The sequence below is a fragment of the Ostrea edulis genome, chromosome 8 (assembly GCF_947568905.1).
Source record: "Ostrea edulis chromosome 8, xbOstEdul1.1, whole genome shotgun sequence".
NCBI classification, from domain to species: Eukaryota; Metazoa; Mollusca; class Bivalvia; order Ostreida; family Ostreidae; genus Ostrea; species Ostrea edulis.
This window is the reverse complement of record NC_079171.1, coordinates 22,015,618-22,031,567: the sequence shown is the minus strand read 5'-3', so window position 1 is coordinate 22,031,567 and position 15,950 is coordinate 22,015,618. Positions and strand designations below refer to the sequence as shown.

Below are 15,950 nucleotides of genomic sequence, written 5' to 3'. Positions count from 1 at the left end.
TGGACCCTGTATAATGGTTTTGTAGTAATCCTTTGATATTAGGTTTGGAAAATAATTCAGTGCTATGTTTTAGTGGAATACAGAATGTTAAAAAATTCATAACAGCTGAGCATTAGAAGGGCCAAGATAATTCAGTTTGGCGATGTGGTCCCTTGTCTGTAACCCACTTATGTAGTGCTTTTTTTTTGGTGTTTGTACCTTGTATATGTCTCTTTCTCGTGCTTTTTACTCAGAGAAAATACATTTACCATATTTTCCTTAGATTAATCTGGCCGATGTATAGCTCCTTATTATTTTATTTACTTACTAAATCTTTAATCATTCTTAGTGCGTTGCTTTTCTTAATGCTTTACATTTATGTCTATTTTTATGTTGATTTCTCCTGATGCTTACAGTTATACTTACCGATATCTGTGTGACATGTTTTACGTTATGCTATATCTTGCTTTTGTGTGTGCTGGTTTTCGTTTGTTTGCATACTAGTATGGTACATATAATATTTTGGTGGTATATATATATATATATATATATATATATATATATATATATATATATATATATATATATATATACGCTTTCTTTACATTATGTCTCAATTAAAACTCCTCAGAGTTTATGCTGATTGATGTTTTTTTTTTTTTTTTTTTTTTTACAATTATTCTTTACATAGCAGTTATCAAAACGAACCCACTGTATTTTACTTCCTAATCAGTAGCGGGGTTAGTGTATCATACATATTAGTAAATTTAAGGTCTTAAAAGTATTGCCATTAAAAACATTTCATTATCTACGGATATGAGAAATTTTGTTTAGGAAGCTTAAGAGAATTAAAGCACTTAGGTCAGTACAGTGATTGGTCAATCTTAAGAGACGATTCATATCAAAGATGCAATGTACAGTTGTGTGCGAGAAAATAATTTATCTTCAAGTCTTCAGACAGGAAGCAGGAAGATAAATCCTGCAGTAGTTTTAACAATGATGGAGGTTTTCAAATTGAAATGAAACAAGTCCATCTACAGTGTTAAAGTATTTATACGGATAAAAGAAATTTTCTTTAAAAATTCTACTCAATTTTATTTTGGAGAGAATATTTGTGCTAGAAAAAAATCATCATTTATGGTAATGTGCCTGTGAATGAAAACAAGAAAACAGGAAGGTAATTGTATGATATTCACAAAAATTATGAAGTGGATTTAGTGTCATTCAAATGAAAATAAACAACTTCTTCCTTGTTGAATAGTGGTTTTCGTGTCATCAAAGATGAAGTGGACCACGTTTCTGTACATCCAAGTTAGCTATTTCATTTATGTACAGTCCTACGGTAAGTTTACGTTCACTTTGTACATCAAAGCAGTTTCCGATGTTAAAACTTTGCACGTCTTAAAAATTGAGTTTGAATAGAACGCAATAATATTTCTATAAATATAAAGTGACCTATTGCTCCGAAATAATGATTATTTTCTTGAGTAGATCAGCTGGTGAGGCCCGGAGTTACGAGGGCTGTGAGTAGTTCTGTAGCTTATGAAGGCTATCCAAACAAGACAGTGGACGGAGACAGTCGACAAAGTAATTACACGTACTGCATGCACACAACAGAGAGACAAACAGTGGCATGGCTCAGAGCTGACTTAGGACGGGTCTACAATCTGAGATCTGTTAAAATATGGTATAGAAATGACAGTAAGTAATCAATGAAATCCCTGTATATTATATCACAGTTTCAAATAGTATTCACACAGTGATCTTTATAATTTCGTGTACATTACGCACGCTTAATTGGCTTTAGGAGTTATGGACTACTTAGTTGTACATATAAATACAAATACAAAACATCTATATTTACTGTGATTCTTGGATGAGAATCATTAGACAGTAGTAATGTGAATAATTTAGCTTTTAGTATGTATGCTTAATTGAATAAATAAGTTTTTGAGAACTTACTTGCACACAGAAATCGGAACAAACGATGTTTACCGTTGTTTCTTAAGAGACTGTCTACAATAGAGCCATACATATAGATGTTGGTGGACATGTGTCGGATTTCATGAAACTTGTTATTTGGTAGCTTACAAACTTCAACATACTAATAAATTTTATTCCACTCAATGGGTAACCATGGAAATATGTGACACTTGGATTTCCCTTTTTTATTTTTAGATCTGCATGTATTAAAAAATCAGACAATGTATTTTTTTTAATTTATTGCAAAATACATGTATTGCAATTTAATGACATTTATTTTATGACATTGCGGACACAAATAGGAAAAAACACATAAACAGACAAATTTTAACATACAGTATATTAAAAATGAAAACATAAAAATGAATTACTGCAATTTTACAAATTTCATCTCTCTACACAAAAATAGGCATGAATGCCCCAAAGTGCTTCAATTGATTTCATAATTAGTACATGTGTAGAGCCTATATTTAAAAAAAAAACATTGTAAAGGGAATGCAGTTGCAAATGACATTTAGTGGGGTATTCGGAAAGGGGTGTTCATACAAAATACCGATGTCGGCTATATATAATTAAAATCTTCAGATGACGTAATATTATTGCACATGTGATGCATGATCATTAATTAAAAGTGAATATTATTGTTTTGTCATAATTTGATCCAATAGGAAAATGGATTATATTAAAGAAACATTATACCATTAAATACTCCAAATGCGTCTTAAAGTCATATACATAATTGTATATGCTTTGCTCCTCACGAAAATATTAACACCTATGAAGTAGAAACTTCTAAACTTAATGTGCAACTACATATTCTAGAAGTGCTGTTAATCAAATATGGATTCTAAAAAATTCTAAAGAACTTTTAGTAAATCTGAAATCGCACAAACTTTTCCCAAATCAATAACATCAAAACCTTTTCAACACTATACCATTCCTCAAGATATATTAAAGAATATACTCTTTGACATCATAGACAGTTGCTTCTTCAACAAAATGGAAAAAGTAAATGTTCATATCTAGTGATCAGTCATCCAAAAGCTTACTTTTTAAAACACCACTCTGATTCCACACACAAGTACTCTGAAGTTGAAATAAAAATATACTAGAGTTCCTCATTGACAATATCTTCGAGGTCTTTGGTGATCAGGTTTTTCAACAGTCTGTTGGAATTCCCATAGGCACGAATTGTGCTCCTTGGTTAGGTGACCTGCTTTTATATTCGTATGAAGCAGAAGAACGTCTACGCGAAAAGAAAAAAAAATATCATCTTGTGGCCTTCAATTCAACATTTAGATTTATCGACGACGTTTTGTCTTTTAACAATAACTTTCATTCATATGTCGATTCAATATATCCCTGTGAACTCGAAATAAAAGAAAATACTTTGGGGGTCTTCAGCACTTGCTGAATTTTTCCCATTTTTTTTTTTACCAAGTCATTACGAGAAAAAATATCATTTAGTTCCTCGGCATTGGGTTTGGTTGTCTTTCTTCAGAAACATCTGCAAAATACCAAAACCTTTTCTAATTATTTAATGACAATTTGCCTTTCGTCAGTAAAACCCAACCCCTTTTGTCATATAAAACGCCCACACATATTTGTATCACATGTGTGTTTAGAACTGTAAATAAACAGAAAAGTCATTATAATGTTTAGAGGTTTTAGGGCTAAGTTTAACAATAAATTACAATTACAGCATCTCACCACTTGGTAATAAATCCCCCCTTGCAATTGTTCACCCTTTTTATTGCACAATGATATACATCTCTTTTATTCATGAAATGTCAATGTAGAGACTGAGATAAAGATATTCAATTGTGAGAATTTTCTATCTCAAATCAAATCAATGGTTTTTTATGCACTGATAAACTTATTGTGAGTAGAATTAATTTGATAATATGATAATTTCTAGTGTTCCCATAAACAATAGTATTATATGGGTCTCGTCGTCTAAACAATGGGATGAGTTGTCTAAACAAGGTTTGTATTCAGCAATGATTTATTGAAAGTAACACAAGATGTGTTTGTGAAACAAACAAAAATTACAACAAATAAAAATAACTAAGGTCAAAATGTTTGGTACTGAAAGAAAGGTTCTGTCATAAGAATAGTTAATATGAAATATGATAGCTATCATTCACCATTTAAAAGTTCTGAGCAAGTTTAAGATTTGGGCCAAATTCCAAGGTTAATGTCGCAAGGTAAAAAACTTTAGCACAAACAGAAACTTGACCTGTAGTCCATTGATATAAATTCATGCATACAGTTTCTAATCAATCAGAGACACTACCAAAAAGTCAGGGAATATGAAACTGCACGGTTTCACGCACAGGCTGATCACCTCTCTACTATAGCGTGAGTTTAATTTAATCTATTACCGGATATACTTTTTAAGTTGCAACTTGTTTGAATTGTCTGCATAGAGATCATTACAAAACTACATTGTACATATATACATATGCTATATGCTACATCTATAATATTAACTTGTTATTTTACATAAACAAATTTATAGTTATTGAAATCATAGGATCATTTCAAAGTGATCAGAAGCATTTCACATTAGCTCAACTTGTATTTATCATTAAGGTAATCCCTCCCTTCAAGAATTATATGTTCACTCTTATATTTGATTGTTAATTCTTACACATTAAATGATGATATCTTAGTATGATATCTTAGTAACAAATATTAATGATAGAATAAGTATGTTGAGGTATTAATAACGGTGCTTTTTTATCAATTGGCATACATATACCGGTATGAAAGTCAGAAAATAGCAACTTTTCTTAAACAGCATTATCAAAAGTTCACAAAAACTGGTTGAAACGATATAATAGTATTCATAAGAATTTCATGAAACTGTTTCTTTCAAAGATACACAAAATGTGAAAATTAAAGATATATTGCATAATAGACATGATAAATAATTTTACGAAAACAGAGTTATTCCCCTTGGATTTAATATTTTAAAACATATAATTGATTATTCATATATATCTTAGGGTTTTGAAATATTTTATGGTTTACAGGATTTTTTTACAAAATCTATTGAAGAAGACTCCAACAAAATGTATGTTCCTGACATACATAATTTTTGCTAGATCATTGACTGTGCAAAATCGTTTGACTGCAAAGGAGGGAGAACTACGTTAAGTGTGCAATAAACATGGTACAATGTATCTAACAGAATCATTCATAAAATCTTACTTCTTTCTAATTTTCATTTTAATAATTATCTCACAAATATTCCAATAGACTCATCCATGAATATCTATTGACATTTATTCCAAAATTGATTTTTAGTATAATTTTGATTCCAAAATGCACTGCTGAATGAGTTTTCTGATAGAAAAAAAAACTACAATTACATCAGTAATGCATACCCCTCCCTTCAATCAGTTCTTTCACCATTTTCTTTTAAAAGTTAAACAATGTCTATAAACTATAAATAAATCGATGTAACATTCTCCAGAAAAATTCTGGAACTCAATTCGTACACTGTTTATTTGTTTGACCTAATTCAGTTTCCATTCATAATTCTATCAATTTATATTTGTTAGTCATGCTATTTGTTAGAAGCTGACACTTGAAATCCTCTTCAATTTCATTCAGTCATTTGTTTATATCGAAATTTTAACTTTCTTTACATTATTCTGTCTTAATCTCGACACAGCTTAGTGCTTCTCAATGCATTGTCTGTAAATACCAAACACTCATATTTCATTATGTTTCCTAAATATATTGTGATAGCATTTTAATCTAGATTGATTATGTATTGTTTAACGTAAAACTTATACGGTACCAATTTTAATGCACCAGATGCGCATTTCGACAAAGAATGTCTCTTCAACCGAAATGTTTGAAATCCGAAGTAACAATAAAGTTTCCCACTCGAGAATTGTTTACTGATATCGAGACGTCACCATTGCAAGTGAAAGGCTGCAGAATTTAGACCTTTGCTTGGCGCTTACAACCTTAGAGCAGGGAGGGATCTTTATCGTGCTACATCTTGTGTGGCACGTGACCTCGGTTTTTGCGGTCTCATCTTAACGACTGCACCAGTCAGTCACCTTTGATGACAAGCAAGGGCCACTGAAGACCTATTCTGACCCGGACCTTCACGGGATTTTCAAACTAGAAAATTGTATACTGAGCAAATTGTTGTTTTATAAATTTCAAACAGAAGTAAAATGTCAACAATTGCATTCATGAGTATATTAGACATTATTTTTCTGCATAAGTTGAATACCCGGAATATAAATCAATGTGACACCCGGAAACTCTTTCTATATTCAAATGAGAACCGTCAGATTACTCGTCCTTGTCAAGGTCGCAGACCAGCAGGTAGCGCTGGTTTTGGAATGCGATATTTGTCTTACCAAAACCAATCAGAACATGCGTTGTCAGCTTGAACAATATGGCAGATCTATCGGATTTGGATAATTGTCGCCCCTTCCTTGCAACTGAGTCAAATTCGTCATTTAATGGTTGAAACCTAATCTTCATATCAAGTTCTTATCCATATTTGGAATAGACATAAGATGACTGAATAGTCTGCACACTAGTGCTGTTAAGAATTCTGGAATTTACACAATTTCTGATAAATATTTGAAAAATCTCAAGTTTACTTCTTACACTCCTGATGTAAAATACAACTTGCTGTGTCCTTGGAATTGTCACCAAGACTACCGTATTTATCTGTCATCACTTTTCACCCATGTTGTCATCTGCTACCGTGTTGCTTTACCTTTTTATCGTGATAGTTCCACAAACGGAGCTTATTTTCTCATACAATTTCTAAATTTTATTCCCCAAATAAAAGACTTTCTATTAATTTGTAACCCAATTCCCGTTGAGTAGTAATATTATCTGCATAATTCTGTGTTTTAAACCAGGAAACTGTTTATTTCAAGCGTTACTCACTAAAACGGCATTTAATTGGGGAATTAAATAACGTTACTACTTAAAACAATACAATACTTACATCTGGAGAACCAACTTAAAATGTGTATATCTAATTCAAAGATACTGTTCCAAATACTATGCGAAACTGAATTGTATGCAATTATTATGTTTTGATAGTTAATGACTAGCTGAAAGTACCCCCATTGACGCATTGAATTCCTGTAAATATTGTGCAAAAATAGAACGACCCATTATGTGTTAGTTCAAGGAAAGTAATTGCGTGTGCCACAACATATTGAAAAACTCAAATACTTTTGAAATATCATCAAAAGGTCTGGAAATCTGACAACACTTTCCATATTGTTTTTTTTTTTTTTTTTGGTTTAGTATGATTCTATAGTAGGCAGCCTCTTGAAAACAAATATATTTTGTTGCGATGTTTTGTAATTTTGCGGGAATATTTTCTGTTACAGCTACTATTCTCTATTTTTGGTTGGTTAAGTATTGTGTAACGTTCTGCTCAAGAATAGTTCACTCATATGGAGACGTCTCTCTATTTTTGATATATTTCGATTTGAATTAAGATTAGTTCATAAAGAAAGTACGTTAATAATTCACACTATCCAATGTGTGTTGTACATATACGGAAATATATCGGTGGATTGAAATTTCGAGCTTTACATCCCATGAGGTTATACACAGGAAGGTCAGAAGAATCAGGTGAAATACCAAAAATTAGATTTATGATATACTTCTCTGTAGATCTGGCAGTAAGAGTTTTATATCGTACTGACACCTGTCCTAAAATAAAGCAAGTTTTATGAAGGTGTTAGAGGAAATGACGAACTTGTTTACGTCAATGTGACATTATCAACTATATACCAGTATGATATTTTCTAGATGGAAAACATGTTGCATATTTCTATCATTGCTTTAAAAAAGAGGCATTTATTTAACAAAAATCATTATCACGCGTGTATATACTAAGTCCAGCACAAAATAGAAGGAACTTACAAACACAGTCCCTACGGAGAACAGTCAAGTTAAGTATTTATATGAACTTGTCATAGTGATATATTGTCTAAGAATAATCATCATGTATATAACTATTAGATCCACCACATAGTACAAAGAGATTACAGGGATTCTCCATCCGCCTATCAAACACACCTACACATGTCCCCAGTGACACCTGTTACCAGGATCCTGGTGACCAAACTCTGCCTGCCGTGTTAGAGAGAGAATGCCGGGGAGCAGCCCGATATGTTTGGTTCTATACAAACAGAGACAATGGCGGTGGGGTGTTCCTTGAAATATGTGAAGTGGAAATATTTGGTAAGTGTTTATCTTCAACAAGTTCGAACCCGAGTTTTGTAGCATTGTGAACATCTTCAAAATCTACATTGACGGGGATTGATAAGAACACATCGAAGAATATTTTGTCATATTGCTGATATACTATGTGTACACAGCAAGATGCACTTAAAGTCCTCTAGTGTACCCACTGCAATGTCACAAATGAAACGTTTTTATGAAGCATAGAAGTTTGATACCTAGTGGAATAGGTGGCACCAGCTATTTTTCTGAAGAAAAAAAATCACACTACATTAAACATTATAAACTTTTTCTTGGTATCTGCCATTTCAATTATTTTAACATTTGACATGAAGCATTTTTTGACATTCCAGAGCTCCTGCATCGCCAGGGCATTAAGGACAGGACAAAAATTGTACTGACATGTTCAAAAATTTATCTTCACAACAACTGCATATATGTGATATACGCTAAAGACTCATAGTGAAGTGGAACAGGAAGGTCTCTCACAAAATTGTAAATTTCATGCTCCTCTGGGTAGAACTTCTGGTTACATGGCGAGACAAACCTTGTTTTTGTGTAAATCATTTAAATGATATCTTCGCGATGTCATTCGTGTTAAATTTAAAATGAATATATATCAAGATGGAGTAGGTAGTCCTTTACTGAAGTTGTATATTTCATGATCGCAGGGGAAGGAATTGTTCTGGTAACGGGGGAATGACCCTAACGACTAAAAGTCTTGGTCATTTGAATGAGTCATTTAATATTGATGGTGCTATATAAAAGTTTGAACTTCAAAAATTTGGAAACTCAAGTTACTCAAGGAAGGGCCAATATGTTTCATTTAATATAGCTTGATATCCATTACATTAAACAAACTTCTATAATTTTACTGATACTAAATTATATTTAGGAGAAACTGAAAAGAGTCTATCACCTAACTTTTATTTTGATAATAATAATCTTTATTTTTTATGTCGGGTATACATAATCCACATTAAAAGTTTACTAGCTATTTACCGACTTGCACGGGTTCTTGCGCTAAGGGGTCTTTTTGTGGGATTAAACCTGAGAACCTGGAGGAAACCCACGTGTCTGAGTGGGCGACCACCATACTCTCTCACATACAACCACTAACAATCACGCGGATCGAACTCGGGTCGCTACGGTGAAGAGGAAACGTTTTCTTTCTTTTTTTGAAGCGAACGCGTTAACATGTATGCTACCCGGTAAAACTGTTAAACGACCCTTTGAAAGGCATCGCATGTCTGAAGAAAATTTGGTTATGACGTATATCATTCATTTTTAGACAATTTGTGTAATATTCGTTAATTTCTTCCTGAAGTAACTGCTTGAGAAATACACGCACATACATCATTTATGTTTATTAAACATCTATCGATGAACCTTGTCGCTTCTTATCGGGAATTTCGCATTGACAATGGGACTAGTAACGCATTTTTGCCAGAATCATTTCAATTTCATTAATGAAGAAAGAAGCCTAGTTCACTTCAACTTCTATTAAATTTTCAAAAAATTAACAAATTGAAAATTGTATATATCCATTGAAGGGATTAAATGAAAATGAAAAAAGATGTAAGGGGAAAATACATACTAAAAATAACATAAAATACAGTAATGGAAGAATATCAAATGACTATTTCAAATTTGGTAAGAAAGCACCTTGATGACACACACTGAAGGATTCAAATTATATCTTGCGAGACTTCCAAAACAAGTACATACACTAGTGAAGATTTGTAAACAATTTAATTGATTATCAGTAATAGACTTGAAAAATTGTAAACCCCATTGAATTAGTTTTTATAACAATAGCAATTTACTATACTCCTCGGTACTTGGTCACAACACTCGCATTTTGTCCGTAACAACACTACTATTAGTCGAATTACCACAATATACTATCTGGGTTTTCAGTTTAAAATATATTTACTCACAAACACATGTAGCCGAGTGCATGCAGTTACAGAAATATCTAGTCTAGTGTCTATATCTAGAAATACATGTGCCATTGATTGATTGATTGTATATTGTTTAGCACCCTACTCGAGCATTTGCTACTCATCTGGAGACGTCAGAGTGTCTGTAGTTACAAATAAATGTAGCAGAGTGTCTGTACGTACAAATAAATGTAGCAGAGTGTATGTACGTACAAATAAATGTAGCAGAATGTCTGTACGTACAGATAAATGTAGCAGAGTGTCTGTACGTATAAATAAATGTAGCAGAGTGTCTGTACGTACAAATAAATGTAGCACAGTGTCTGTACGTACAAATAAATGTAGCACAGTGTCTGTACGTACAAATAAATGTAGCAGAGTGTCTGTACGTATAAATAAATGTAGCAGAATGTTTATAGTTACAATAAATGTAGCGGAGTATCCCTACTCAAAAATAACAGGCTAACGTGGGACCTGTACATGCATAGACGTACAATTGTATCATTATTTATGATATATACACATTGACACTAGCCTGGTCAGTGGTCACAGATCACACCATATAATGTCTGATCATGAATGAAAGGTGAAGATAACGAACAGTAATCAATGTCATAACTCCTATGATCGATACCTTTAAGTAAGTCTGTAAAGAAATAAATTACTAATAATGAAAACATAACAAAGACCCTCCTATACCCAATTTTCATTACACAGAAGGAATCAAGATATGTTTTTGAACATAAGCGTTTTGGGTGTCCAAGTCACAGAGTGGTTGTTTGTTTGATTTCCAGTCGTAATGTTTAACTCGTATTGAGAGATCCTCAAATTTAGGTCATATAAACTATTATTTCTGTTCATAGTCATAAGAGTGAGGGTCCCTCATTGTACCAACGCCTGCGCGACACAGTATCCTATTTTTAAGGTCATATCGAAAAGACCCGTGGTTCTCACGTTTAAATGCCGAACGTTTGGTGTAGGAACAATCACTATACTGACAAATAAGTTGATGCTACCTTGGTGTAAACGGGCTCGCTTTCGCTTAGAATCAGCATTTCGCAAATTCTATTATCTTTATTATATGATAACGATCTAATTTGCAAATACAACCTGTCATTAATACTGGGTCGATTTCTGTCTGATATGTTTCATATTAATTGTTAAATTGTTCTTAAATACTGCTTTTACTTACTGATTTTAACTACAGTCTACTCCGCTTAATTGATCAAGATATAGGACTCACAGTGGCTGTAAAATACAAAATGCTACGAACGTGAATCATAAAGGTTTTAACTGAGAGGACGGAGAAAATGACCACAAGGAAATACTTGTATAAATTAGAACATGTGATGTAAATTAATAATATGATTTCGTAACGTAGTTTTTCCGCTTGTCCAATTGTGAACATGTCGGGAAAGGTAAAGTGTAATTGAAATTTATGAAGTCGCAAATGCATTATAGATGACAAGCAACAGTTAAAGTCATTAAAGTGTAATCATGATAGAAAAGGACTGGAAATGTTGACTGTGATGTCATTCAAATTCACTTCGCCTGAAGTCTGATGGCGATTATTATCAATGAGAAAGAGGATATGGACAACAAGAGTTGTTCCAGTGTTTGCAATATCACTTCCTAAATTGTAGCGCATCTACTTACTAGATTGCAGTGCTGAAAAACACGGGCGATCTTGTGTAAATTAGCATTCTCCGACACTATTAGAAAGATGATTAATGTGAACCCTGGCTTCATCCGTACAAAACACAGAAGATGAATCCTTATTTTATGACCACAAGGATCTCGTGGCGATAAAGCTACTCATTGACCCGAAAGACTTTTCAAACAGCTCTGTAACACCAATAGTGCTTCATTTAGTGAAACAATTTTTTTTTGCCAAATCAAATCAAAATATATTAAAATTGATCGAATGTTTAGTACTGACTACACATTATTAAGTATTAGATTCAATGATTGATTCTTTTCACACATTTAAAAAATAGAGATATTAAAGAAGTTCAAAATAAATAATGGCATTCAATCGGTGCATGCAATCATGTCTAATCAAATCATATTGGATAGTTACTAGTAGCTGAATTCTAACTATTCTGCGCATAATCGTTGATGAATAAGTATTTCACTCCATATTTTTGCAGGCTGTAACGAAGGGTATTACGGCAAAAACTGTAGTTTTGTCTGTGGACATTGTGCGGAAAACGCAACGTGTGATGTAGTGGATGGTTCGTGTCCTTCTAAATATTGTGAAGCAGGATGGAAGCAAACATCTGATCGGAAATGTAACCAAGGCATGTATTGAACTTTTAAATATTTTTATCCTTGTAAATGAAGCAAATGTTTCTAATTGACACTTCATATCCGCGCAATAATTGATGTGTAGGGGAAAATGTCAATATATAGTACTTTTTAACAATAGAAGTATTCAGGACTGATATGATTGCCGTCCTTTTATTTATTGTCACATCAAACGTAATGATTTTATTTTGTTTGTATTTAGTTATACATGTAGACGGTCGACCGGTACTAGTTTTAACGGTATACTGATTCTTTTGTTCCGTTGTATAACTTTATATTATAACACCGCTATAAATCCGGATTTTGTATGTATGGGGTTCGCTATTAAGTACATCACAAACATCAACCACATGATTTCCCTCAGCATAAAAAAAGATTGCTATGAATTAAAATTATCATTTTAGACAAATACCGTAATATTCAAACATGTATCTATATGGTTATTAATTTCCCCTGCAATGAATGAGAGACCACCTGTGTTAAATGATACCCCAAGACACCGAATGACCGTTCACCGACAACAGATCCAATAAACAAACTTAGTAGTTTGTACACGGGTTTCTAAATGCTTGGTGTCTAAAAGAATTATGGCCTATAATCGGTGCCACTTGTTGGTGACGAATCTCTAATTTATCAAATGAAATTTAAAAGAACATACAGTTTTAAACAAATACACATACGTGTTACCTAAGTTTATGGAGAAACAACTTTAAAACGAAAATTTATCACATTTTCTTCAAAATGTTTCTATTTACTTTGAGGAAAATAAACACTTTATTTCCAAATCATCTCTCAGCAACCCGGTGTTGATGATATTGGGTGGGAAATGGTATGTTGTATTTTGTTTCGTCTGCAGCTGAATCAAGGACGTTAATGTAAAGGTACGCCCTGTCACTGTGACAGCATTCTACACCTGAGAGGTAACACTAAAGATGCTTAAGTTAAGGGCTTGTGTCAGTTCCTGTTCGACGATTGTATGATTTCAAAATGTCCAGATGTAAAGTATGACCGTGGACCGTTTAAAAGATGTTAAATATTTTCTGTTTTGACATCTAGATCTTGTAATTACGCTACATATGTTTGCGGAAAGGGTTATCAATCAGGATGGAAATATTTCGACACGTCAAAGTTTGACCTAGTCGTTTTCATATATCCTAAACTATAAATAGACTTGTCGTTTGGACTCGTTTTCATATTACAACTATATATAGTCGGAACTTTCAATAACCTGTAGCTATCTATCACTTGGACGACTATATGAAAAACAAACCTTGAAACTCGTAAATCGACAACAATCCCGCTTTATCAATGATGTTACTCGGTGATATGCAGATATAAACGATATTTACCTGTGTTTTAAAAGTCAAGACATACTATTATATTAACATTGCAAAACTGTATCCATTCTTCAATAGTTTGTGTAAGCTGTAGTCTTATTTTGTGTATGTGTGCTAGTCATGATGCCTATATTCTCGGGACTTGAGCTTTAATCGGCTGAAACCAAGAAATTGCAGTGTGGCTTAACGCGAAACAAAAATTCAACAAAAACTTAAAACAACCTGCCTCGTGTATGTAATCAAACTAAATTACATCATAAATGTGGTCAATAGATTTAGCAACAAAGTGATTGGTGTTTTTTTTTCTATCAGAAAAGAAGATGTTACTATATCAAACGTAGATGTGACATCGATGTTTGCAGAATTATGTGACTGTCTATCATCAAAGTAGTTATCTAATACAACCAAGCCGTTCTTGGCAAACCGATTTTTACTACACATTACTCCGCTTACCTGATCAAGATACATTATAGGGCTCACGGCAGCTCTGACCGGTAGACATGGGATACTTACTCCTCCTAGGCACGTAATCTCAGCTCTGGTATATCCAGGAGTCCGTGTTTGCCCAAATCTTTAGTTTGTATTCCTTATAAGTGTTATGTGATCAATTACTGTTCTCTGTCTCTATCTTTTGCAGTATAAATAAAGTAAAGAAGCTAAACGTTATCGTATTTAATTATGTGATACAACATTATTGTTTGTATGAAAGTTCGAATTTCTTTATTACAAAGACTGTAATACAACAGTGATTTACCTACATTAGTAAACTACATTGAAGTGCTTTAAACTTATTTGCATTATTTTATTGTAGTCTGCAAGAAAGGATTATACGGCTCAAACTGCGCTCATTCATGTGGACATTGTCAGGGAAACAAATCATGTCATCACGTTAATGGTTCATGTCCTAATGGACATTGCAAACCAGGCTGGAAACATACAAATAAATTGAAATGTGACGAAGGTACACATGTATATTTCGATGACTTTTGCTAATTATTTGGTTTCAAAATAGTGAGAATCATTAATGTTGCGTTTCATTTCAGAGTGTGATGACGGACGTTATGGACTCTACTGCGGGTATAATTGTAGTGGTCACTGCGCTGGCGGACAACCCTGTAGGAAGAGAGACGGTGTGTGTGCCGATGGGTGTAAAGATGGGTGGACAAATTCCTACTGCAATAAAAGTAAGGAAACAACACAGAGGACTCGAATAGTTGTTTAAATATATGTACTCACTTCACTATTCATAGTGAAAAAAAATTAGTATGAAGAGAGACCTGAGTATACATTATACCAAACTATAGCCTTGAATTTTATGCAAAGATATGTAATGATGCTAACCAATGAATGTGGAGTGACATATGAAGCCATAATTAACTATGCTACGCTATACGTTTGTGTTTTATTGTAACATATTTTCCTTATACGCTAGGTTATCAGAAATCAGGCAATCTCAATTCAAAGGCTCGAGGTGTAATTAGAATAGCAACATTCATTGATACAATAAATTTGGAATGTTATTAGAAATTATAACCAACTGATTTTGAATATCAAAATACTTTAACAATGGGTATGGCCACCCTCCGCCAAAGCGTGGCTGACCTCGGACTAACGCTTGTACTGCAGCCTCATTCAGGGCACACAATGCAAAAGACAGCCCTTCAGCCACTGTTAACACTGTAGAGCTTTATTTGGGCAGACACTGTGAGTAATAGTCTGGTCGTCAGACAAGCCCAGTACATAGAACAGACGACTTATATCGCTTGCCTTTATCTAGTCAACGTCGACAGTGGCAGAACCCTTACGACTAAGATCGGTCTATTAAAAGGACAGTTTCAATGCCTCCACTCTAACACCATTAACATACTAAATTAAACACTGGCGTAATCAGTAAATCACTTTATTTCTAGCAAATTACTCTCGATCTGTTTCACCACGTCTTTTCACTCTGGTATTTGACGATATAATTGACAGACGACCACTATTTTGCACTATATTTATAGTGCTAGGTCAAATACGGATGTTTAGATTGAAAACTACATTGTAGAACCTGAATGGTCGATAGATAAATTCCCGGAATATTGCATTACCTATGCCTTTGATGTCATGCGTCCCGCATGGAAACAACGAAATTAACGAATGATAAGTGTCT

The 15,950-nt window shown here is 33.3% G+C and overlaps 1 protein-coding gene across 6 annotated transcripts in view; it reads left to right on the top strand.

Annotated features, from left to right (window-relative positions):
- The first annotated feature begins 635 nt into the window (after positions 1-635).
- Positions 636-15,950, top strand: part of LOC125661168 (multiple epidermal growth factor-like domains protein 6) — a 115,958-nt gene continuing 100,643 nt past the window's right edge. For all 6 annotated transcript variants that reach the window (XM_056147155.1, XM_056147156.1, XM_056147154.1 and 3 more), the window contains exons 1-7: positions 636-1,156; positions 1,241-1,321; positions 1,471-1,680; positions 7,990-8,211; positions 12,305-12,454; positions 14,610-14,759; positions 14,842-14,982. In XM_056147155.1, coding sequence (XP_056003130.1) covers positions 1,135-1,156; positions 1,241-1,321; positions 1,471-1,680; positions 7,990-8,211; positions 12,305-12,454; positions 14,610-14,759; positions 14,842-14,982 — 976 coding nt within the window. In that variant the 5' untranslated portion in view covers positions 636-1,134. The remainder of the gene's footprint in view (positions 1,157-1,240; positions 1,322-1,470; positions 1,681-7,989; positions 8,212-12,304; positions 12,455-14,609; positions 14,760-14,841; positions 14,983-15,950) is intronic.